Source organism: Tenrec ecaudatus, chromosome 3, assembly GCF_050624435.1.
Source record: "Tenrec ecaudatus isolate mTenEca1 chromosome 3, mTenEca1.hap1, whole genome shotgun sequence".
NCBI classification, from domain to species: Eukaryota; Metazoa; Chordata; class Mammalia; order Afrosoricida; family Tenrecidae; genus Tenrec; species Tenrec ecaudatus.
Window position 1 is genome coordinate 148365138 of NC_134532.1, and position 9780 is coordinate 148374917.

The 9780-nt window shown below is 39.6% G+C and overlaps 1 protein-coding gene across 1 annotated transcript; it reads left to right on the plus strand.

Annotated features, from left to right (window-relative positions):
* The first annotated feature begins 1191 nt into the window (after window positions 1-1191).
* Window positions 1192-2897, plus strand: CXCL10 (C-X-C motif chemokine ligand 10). Its single transcript, XM_075544922.1, has 4 exons — window positions 1192-1291; window positions 1808-1934; window positions 2155-2241; window positions 2672-2897. The coding sequence occupies exons 1-4, from the start codon at window positions 1231-1233 to the stop codon at window positions 2706-2708; spliced, it is 312 nt and encodes a 103-aa protein (XP_075401037.1). The 5' UTR covers window positions 1192-1230; the 3' UTR covers window positions 2709-2897.
* The last annotated feature ends 6883 nt before the right edge of the window (window positions 2898-9780 follow it).

The following is a 9780-nucleotide window of genomic DNA, read 5'->3' on the forward strand; positions in this document are numbered from 1 at the left end:
GGCTGTCAAAAGACATAGCATCTGGGGTCTTAAAGGCTTGCAGGTAAACAAGCAGCCTTCTAGCTCAGAAGCAGCAGAGCCCACGTGGAAGAAGCACACCAGCCTGTGTAACCACGAGGTGTCGAAAGAATCAGGTATCAGGCATCAAAGAACAAAAAATCTTATCATTGTAAATGAGGGTGAGTGCAGAGTGGAGACCCAAAGCCCATCTGTAGGCATCTGGACACCCCCTTACTGAAGAGTCCCGGGGAGGAGATGTGCCAGTCAGGGTGCAGGGTAGCAATGATGAAACACACACCTTTCCTCTAGTTCTTGAGTGCTTCCTCCCCCCATTATCATGATCCTAATCCTACCTTACAAATCTGGCTAGACAAGAGGATGTACATTAGTACAGATAAGAACTGGAAACACAGGGAATCCAGGACAGATTATCCCTTCAGGACCAGTGGTGAGAGGGGTGATACCTGGAGGGTGTAGGGAAGGAGGGGTAGAAGGGAGGAACCGATTACAAGGATCTACATATAACTTCCTCCCTGGGGGATGGACAACAGAAAAGTGGGTGAAGGGAGACATCGGACAGCGTAAGATATGACAAAATAAAAATAACTTATCAATTATCAAGAGTTCATGAGGGATGGGGAGGGGGGAGGAAAGGGGGAAAATGAGGAGCTGATTCCAAGGACTCAAGTAGAAAGCAAATGTTTTGAGAATGATGATGGCAACAAATGTACAAATGTGCTGACACAATGGATGCATGTATGAGTTGTATAAGAATAGTACAAGCCCCCAATAAAATGATTTTTAAAAATCTTTAGAACTTGAACTTAGTTATGTTGCTATTTTTATTTTTCAAGGAGTAAAAAAATCAGTTTTAAAGGTTTCATTTTTTAAAAATCACTTCTATATACAGTAACATGTTTTTCAAGAAACAGCTCATGTTTTGGAAAGTGAAACCTAATTCACTCCCATTGAAAAAAAAAAGTGTTGGGAAATTCCAAAACTAGGAAGCCTCAATAAATACAGATAATACCTTCAATCCAGCAAATTGGGACTTCCCCAAGAAGCGGACAGAAGGTTTTGCTGAGCTCACTGTACTATCATCCAATCAGGGTTAAGGAGGGAAAGTGCCTTTGCAGATAAATGCCACATCTGAACCCACGTTTTCTGAGACCCTTCTCAGCTGCGTCCACATATTCTGCGCCTCCCAGAGGAGCCTCCAGTCGCAGCAGCATGGATCAGCGTGTCGTCGCTACTTTCTGCCTTCTCTTTCTCACTCTGAGCGGCACTCAAGGTAAGGCATAGCAAGGGATTTTCTTTCCTGTCTTTGTAAAGTCAGAGAGAGAACTAGGTGTAACTTATTTAATGAAATAGTGTATTTGTGGGTTTCACAATCCGCCTAGGGAAGTAAATGAGCAGAGATGCCCTCTGGACACAGTTGAAGTTAGAAAAGTGGGTAGAATAAAGGCAGACAAGGAAGAAGGAAAATATAGCAGTAGAGGAAAGGAAGAAGGACAGAAAAAAATGTGAGCAATGAGGCAAGAGAGAAACAGATCATTCCGGAGTGGATGCAGCGTAAATAACCATGTGAATTGTGCTCAGGGGTGTGATTTGCTAATCAACACATTATAATCCCACTTTTCCAGATAATCAACTGATTGATCATTCAGAGCTCAATTGTGCTACACTATTTCTTAGATTAAGTGATTATGCAATGACATGGGACTACAGATTCAGCTAAATAAATCCAGATTAAATAGCTGAACTCCTGCACTAATCTGCCCTGATGTACCTGTCTCTTTCCCCACAGGAATACCTCACTCTAGAACTACACGCTGCTCCTGCATCCAAATTTATGATCACCCTGTTCATCCGAAGTCCTTGAAAAAACTTGAAGTGATTCCTGCAAGTGTGTTTTGCCCACAGGTTGAGATCATGTGAGTAAAATCCCACCTGACAGTATTTCTCTGGTTGTAATTATATAGAAAGTATGTGATGATCATAGGAAATAAATGCAGAGTTTGTGATCATTTTAAAACTTTCATATAGCAAAGAAAACAGTTGTATACGGACTTCTGATTTCACAACTGTATATCCCATTGGTTTTACTGGCCTGCTCTTATTTAAAATATTTGTCACTTATATTTACTTCTACAGTGCTACAATAAAAAAAATTGGGGAGAGATGTCTCAACCCAGAATCTAAGAATGTCAAGAATATATTGAAAGCCATCAGCAAGGAAAGGTAGGTTTGCCACTTCTTACAGAAAAACTGCAAGTTGGGATAGAAATATTCGCACTGAGTTTTGCTATGAGATCCTTGTTTTAAATATGTTCCCATAATGCCCTCCTCTGACTTCTAAATTGAGATGCCATCTTGTGTGATAAGTACCATAAATTGCCTTAATTATCTGTCCAGAAGGGTCAGTACATCGCTTCAACCTTTAGGCAGTGATGTAACTATCCAACAAGAATGTCCATATTTTCCTAGAAGCTTTTTCTGCCCTGAAAAGCCAGTCCCTGTAATCGTGATTGTGAAACAATAGAAAAGCGCACCAGAGGCTTCGCCTGGGGTGTTTTGGGTTATATAGGGATTCAGTACTTCCAAAGCAAAGTCAGAATGAAGCTAGAATTGGGAGGATCACGCTTTGATACCCACTTTTCTCATCATACAGGTCTAAAAGGTCTCAACAGAACCAGCAAAAAGCATAACCACTTCCCTGCTGACAAGCATGGACCAGAGAGATGTTACCTCTGCCATCACTTCCCTACCCAATTGCCCCTGGTTTACAGTTCTCTGAAAAGTTGACTAAGCAATATTACCAAGATGGCTGCTACTACTGCTTTGACAGGCTGACTGTAAAAATTTACAAGGCTCCAGACAACCCTATATTGGGTCACTATGAGACTATGAGTAGGAATCAGTGTGTGTGTGTGTGTGTGTGTGTGTGTGTGTGTGTGTGTGTGTTGGGGATTGTGGGGGTGGGGATGCGGGTGGGGTACTTCTTTAGAAAGATAGATGGTTCATCATCCTGAGCTGTTATTGTAATAAGCCTACTCTGACACTATATTGTAAGCTATGTTGAGGTGCTATGTTTTTTAGTGAATGTACCAAGTCAGAGTCCTGCTACTGTTCCTTTCTCACCTTACCTAATTCTACGGGTTATCTTTCCATCTCTAAGCTTATCAGAGTTATAAGAATTTCAAATGACAAAATTCAATCAAAGTAGTAATATAATCTGCTTCTTTAAGAAAGATCTTGACTCCGTAAGCTTCTACTGCCATTCTTTCAAAGTGACCACACTGTTTGATTGTATACACATAATACTCATTCATTTTTCACTCTCTCTTTGTCTGGAAACGTATGTGTGGATTTTATTTAATGAAAGACTACAAAATACTAGAATTTTTAGATGTATATGTACCCCATATTTTTTCAGTGCTCACAGAATAATTTGTGTAATTAAATACTGTACAGGAATGAACAGTAAGAGAAAAATGTACTGATTTCCAAAATTAAAAATGACATGTTCTCTTGAGAATATTTTAAAAGATTATCTGACTGTTGAGAAACAAAACCGTAATAAAGTAATTGTAACTAAGATAAAGTGCCTTGTGGTGATTTGACCAGGGTATTGGTTTCATAAAAGGTTAGATTGGAGAATGGCCTAGAGTAAAAGCGGGGATGAGTAAAGGGCAAACTACTATATATCCATCATATAGGATTCTTATAGAACTATTGTGCCTTAATAGAATAGGGTTTAAGCTCTAAACCCCTATAACCAACTTTCTATGAGACATCTCTACCTAGATATCCCATACAACTTCAAATTCCAAAATACTCTTCTTAATTAGCTTCTCCTTCAAACGGTTTCTTCTTCTCAAATCTATATCCTAGTTAACAGTATCACCATCCACTGAGTTCTCCAAACCACAAACGTGGGAAGTAATCATATACTCCTCCCTCACTTTCCACATCCAACCGGTCATTAACAAGATATTTGTGCACATTTAATTAACAAATAATTCATATCCAGAATATTTAAAGAACCCCTGGGAGTCCCTGGGTTACAGAAAACAATCACACACATTCAAATCATTACAACTACTATTTCACACCCACAAACTCAGAGGGGAAAATTAACCTGGGGGCATTATGCTAAGTGAAATTAAGTCACAAAAGGACAAATATTGTATGAGACCCATTACTGCAATAGTCTTCTGCACAAAACCTCTGAAAATTGTTGAAAAGCAAGGATGTTACACTTTGAGGACAAAAGTGAGCCAGATCCCAGCATGATATTTTCAATCATCTCGTATGCATATGAAAGTCAGACAATGGACTGACCCAACGGTTCCAACAATGGGTTCTAACATAGGACCAAGTGTGAGGATGGTGCAGGACCTGGGGTGTTTCATTCAGTTGTGCATGGGGTCGCTATGGATAGGAACTGTCTCAAAGACACTTAGCAACCTTAGAATAAAAAGTCATGAAAAAGTTTCCAACCAACCAGAAACACTCTTTGATGGCTACCATGGGTGAGAAGGGAAGGGTGGGTACATTCCTAATTAGAGGACTTTTGTTATTGCTCTTAGGTGCCATTGAGTTTGTCTTGACTCATAGCAACCCTTTGTGCAACAGAATGAAACACTGCCCAGGTCTGTGCCATCTTCGCAGTTGTTCCTGATTGAGCCTGTTACTGAAGCCACTGTGTCAGTCCAACTCACTGAGAGTCCCTCTGTTACCATGAACCATTTGCTTTACCAAGCATGATATTCTTCTTCAGAAACTGGTCCCTCTGGATAACATGTCCGAAGTATGTGTGACTAAGTTACACCATTCTCTCCTGTAACAGCTTCCTGTTGCTGTACGAATGCAATTGTTTCTGGATTGTTTTCAACAAACATTTACTTGCATGTGATGGCAATAATACCATTCAACAATCTCCACATTCTATCAGGTGATTTTTCTTTGAAAAGGGCATAAACATTAATCTCTTCCAGATGATTTTTAAAAATAATTTTATTTGGGGCTCGTGCAACTCTTATCACAATCCATACATACAACCATTGTGTCAAGCACATCTGTACATTTGTTGCCCTCATCATTCTCAAAACATTTGCTTTCTACTTGGTATCAGCTCCTCATTTTTCCCCTCCTTCCTCCCACCCCCATGAATCTGTGACAATTTATAAATTATTATTATTTTGTCATGCCTCACATTGTCTGATGCCTCCTTTCACCCACTTTTCTGTTGTCCATCACCAAGCAGGGAGTTATATATAGATCCTTGTAATCAGTTCCCCCTTTCTACCCCACCTTCCTTCCACCCTCCTGGTATTGCCACTCTTACCACTGGTCCTGAAGGGTTGATCTGTACTGGATTCCCTGTGTTGCCAGTTCCTAGCTGTACCAGTGTACATCCTCTGATCTCGCCATATTTGTAAGGTAGAATTGGGATCATGATGGGGTGGGGAGAGGAAGCCTTAAAGAACTAGAGGAAAGTATGTTTCATCGGTGCTACACCGCACCCTTACTGGCTCGTCTTCTAGATGATTTGCCAGGAAGCTGTCTTCCAAATTCTTGGCAGAGACCAATAAGCACCTCCAGTGCTACATTCATTTGTTGAAACTTCATTAAGCAGTATTTCATAATTTCCTGGAGTCTTGCTTTTCAGTAATGCTGTCAGTATAGTTTGGCCCTCTTCTTAATCCTATTGGTTCTTAATCCTATGCTGTGTCCTGAAACAGTTGAATATCAACCAATTCTTTACGGTACGGTGACTATGCATCCTTATCTTTTGATGCTTCCTGCATTATTCAATATTTTGCCCAGAGAATCCTTCAATACTGTAACTTGAGGTTTTTCAATTCAGTTCTTTCAACTTGTGAACTGACATGTGTCTAACTCCAAGTCTTTGCACATTTCATTGTTATATGTACAAGTTATATATATTTAGTCTCTTCTAACATCTTTTTGTTTATTTTCTTTCCTATCTTTTAAATGAATTTCCCCCCAACAGTTTTAATGGCCTATAATTCACATATTACACAATTCAATAGTTCAGTCACATCAAGAAAAGATGTATAACCATCACCACAATCAATTTTAGAACATTTTCTTCATTCTCCTGCTCATTATTAATTCCCCATTTCCACCCAACCACTCCTTCTGTACCCCAAGGAGTCACATTAATCCAGTTACTATAGGTTTATCTATCCTGGATTTCACATACAGAAAAACATTTAAAAACTAACAATTACAGCAAAGTAAAACAGATAATAATCTCAACAGAACAGAAAGCAGAAACTATTAAAAACCAGAACAAATTTAAATGAGTCATATGGGAGATCAAGTGAGAGGGTGTTCAATTTTAACCTAACTGCATCTGCAACAATCCACTTTCCAATGCACTCTGTGTATTAGACAAGCTGGTCAGAGGTAGTCACCATGTGCATTTTCCCCTTCGTTTTTTTCAACTGAAACAGATTAAAATGGGTCCAAAGGGATATCAAATGAGATTACATTTTGACCTCACTAAAGCTGGCATAATCGACTTTAACATACTCTCTTTCTGGTTAACAGGACTATTGACATCCCTCTATATAATTGGAGGGGATTCGCTGGAAGCTTACTCCACGTGTGAACCCTGCAAATGGATTTGGGGATTTACACTGTCATCCATAGCCTTCTTCAAACCAAGTGTTTGAAATTTAAGCACTGATGCCATTCCCTCCTTTAGATTTGGATTGCATTATTTACAGTCCTTGTATTCACACAGGCTGATGTGCTACTTCCACGTGGACTTGGCTGCTTATTTGATGGCACTTGGATGCTGTTTATTTGAAAATAGGACTTGAAGATCACAAACGTGGTTCACCACACTTCGCATTAACACCCATATAATCTTCAATATCTCTTCATGAGGCCAACCATCAAGCAGTCTTACCATTAAGTGCTAATTGTTCTTAGATTGGGGCTAGAATTAAGTGCAAGCCCCAAATCCACTCTGATGGCTTTTTTCTTCCTGTATGGTGTCTTTTAAGTCATCACACAACACATCTTCATTCAGTCACTGTTCTGTGTAATAAATCTATTACATGGCCTCTGAATTCAGGTGGAATATATACTCAATGTTGTATTTTAATTTTCTTCAGCTTCAACTTGAACTTTCTCATAAATAATAGTGTGCTCTAGTCAGCCCCTGGACTTGCTCTGATCGTTGATTTTGAGCTTCTCTATCATCTCTGTCCATTCTGCCATTAGGTGCCATTGGATCTGTTCTGACCCTTTGCATAACACACAACTGTTGCCATCCTCACAATTGGCTCTGTGCCTGAACCCATTGTTGCAGCCACACATAAATCCATCTCCTTGGGGAACTTCCTCGTTTTTTGCTGCCTCTCCTCTTTTCCAAGCATGGTGTTTTTCTCCAGGGACTGGTCTCTCCTGAAAATACATCCAAAGTATGTACCACAAAGCCTTGCCATCCTGGGCTCGAAGGAGCACTCTGACCTTCTCCCTCTACGGCCAAGTTTGTCCTCTTAGCAGGCCATCGTACTTTCAATATTCTCCTCCAGCACCGCAATTCAAATGCATCCATTCTTGTTCGGTCTTTCTTATTCAGTGTTCAGCTGTCACATGCACCTGAGGCGTTTGAAAATACCACGGCTTGGGTGAGGCGTACCTTTGTCCTCAAATTAACACCCTTGCTCTTCAAAACTCTAAAGATGTCTCGTCAGTTTCATCTGTTGAATGCTGCTTCCTTGTGCAGTGATTGTGGATCCATTCAAGACAAAGCCCTTGTTGACCTCAAACTTTTCTCCAATTATCATGGTGTTACCTATAGGTCCAATCGTGAGATTTGGGTTTCTTTACACGGAGTCGTAATCGATAATGCAGACTGCAATCCTCGATCTTCACCAGCAAAGCTTCAAGTCGTCCTCACTTTTCAGCAAGTCAGGTTGAGCCATTTGTGTCTTACAGGCTGTCAAGAAGTCTTCCTTCAATCTTGATGCCACATTCTTTGTCATATAACCCATCTTCTCAGATGATTTCCTCAGCATATAGATTGAATAAGTATAGTGAGAGGACACAATACTGACACACACCTTTGCCTTGTTCTGTTTGTACAAGTACCTCTTAATCCGTGTACAAGATCTAAGTACCAGATAGTGTTCTGGGATTCTCATTCACCGCAAGGCTATCCATAGTTTGTTTGGTTTCACACAGTCAAATGTCTTATGTCAACAAAACACAAGTAAATGTCTTTGTTATTCTCTGCTCTCAGGCAAGGTCCACCTGACATCAGCAATAATATCCCTTGTTCCAAATCCTCTTCTGAATCCAGTCTGACCCTCTGGCAGCTCCCTCCCAATTTGCTGCAACTGTTGAATGATCTTCACCAAAATTTTGCTTGCGAGTGATATTAGTGATACTATTTTATAGTCTGAGCATTTTGTTGGATCACCTTTTTTCAGAATGCATACAAATATGAATCTCTTCCAGTCAGTTAGCCAAGTAAGTCATCTTCCGAATTTCCTGGCATAGACAAGTGAGCACTTACAGCATGTCTTCAGCTTGTTGAAACATTTGGATTGGATTCCATCAATTCCTGAAGCATTGTTGTGGGGTAATGTTTTCAGTGCAGCTTGAACTTCTTCCTACAACACCATTGATTCTTGTTCATGTTACCTCTTGAAATGGGTGAATGTTGACTCGTTGGATATAGTATGACTGTGTATTCTTTCCATCTTCTGCTGTTTCCTGCACGCACCATTCAATATCTTACCAAAAGGATCTTTCAATATTTTTGTGAGTTCCATCAGCTTAAGATATGCTAAGCATGTTCGTTCTTTTAACTTCCTAATTCTAGGTCTTTGCACATTTTATATTTGTCTTCTCCAGCTGCCCTTTGAAACTTTCTGTTCAGCCCTTTGACTTCATTGTTTCTCCCATTTATCTTAACCACTCTACCATTAAGAGCAAGTTACAGAGTCTTTTTGGACATCCACCCTGAGCTTTTCCCCCCTAGTTTATTTAATGACTTTTGTTTTCTTCAAACAATATTATTGATGCCATCCCACAGTTCATCAGGTCTTCTGTCATTAGCGTTCAATTCATCAAATATATTCCAAATTCAGATGGGATTGACTCAAGTTCATACTTTGGGTCTTGTGAATTTGTTTGAATTTTCTTCTGCTTCAGCCTGAACTCATATATTAGCAATTGGTGGCCTGTTCCACAATCAGCCCCTAGCCTGGTTCTAGCTCCTGAGATTGAGTTTCTCTCCATTGTCTCTTCCCACAGATGTAGTCAGTTGGATTTCTGTGTCCTCTACCTCAGAAATCCACATATATAATCAATCACTTTTGTGTTGCTGGAAAAATGTTTTTTGATGAAGAAGCTGTTAGTCTTGTAAAATTCTATCATTCAATCTCTGGCTTCTTTTGTATCACAGAGGCCACATATTCCCACTACTGTTCCTTCCTCTTGGTTTATAACTTTTCCATGCCAACCACTAATAATTATCAATGCATCTGGATTATACCAATAATTGACAAGATTATCGATTATTTTTGTTTTGCTCTTTTTAATCTTTAATTTTTTTCAACAAAGCACAATTGCTACATTTTTAATGAGTGGAGTGATGTGTAAGCAAAATGAAAATATTTTTCAGACATTAAATTAGAAATGATCATTTTAAGGTTGGGATTTATGTTTTCAGTGGCCTTTGTGAGATTATTCATCCCTGATAAAGATTCAAACTGAAAGCCGAATTGT

Bases quoted from the DNA above. Each gene is read 5' to 3' on its own strand.
- CXCL10 (XM_075544922.1), top strand. From the start codon at position 1,231: ATGGATCAGCGTGTCGTCGCTACTTTCTGCCTTCTCTTTCTCACTCTG. The intron at 1,292-1,807 runs GTAAGGCATAGC...CTTTCCCCACAG, and splicing joins CACTCTGAGCGGCACTCAAG to GAATACCTCACTCTAGAACT. The intron at 1,935-2,154 runs GTGAGTAAAATC...TTACTTCTACAG, and splicing joins TGCCCACAGGTTGAGATCAT to TGCTACAATAAAAAAAATTG.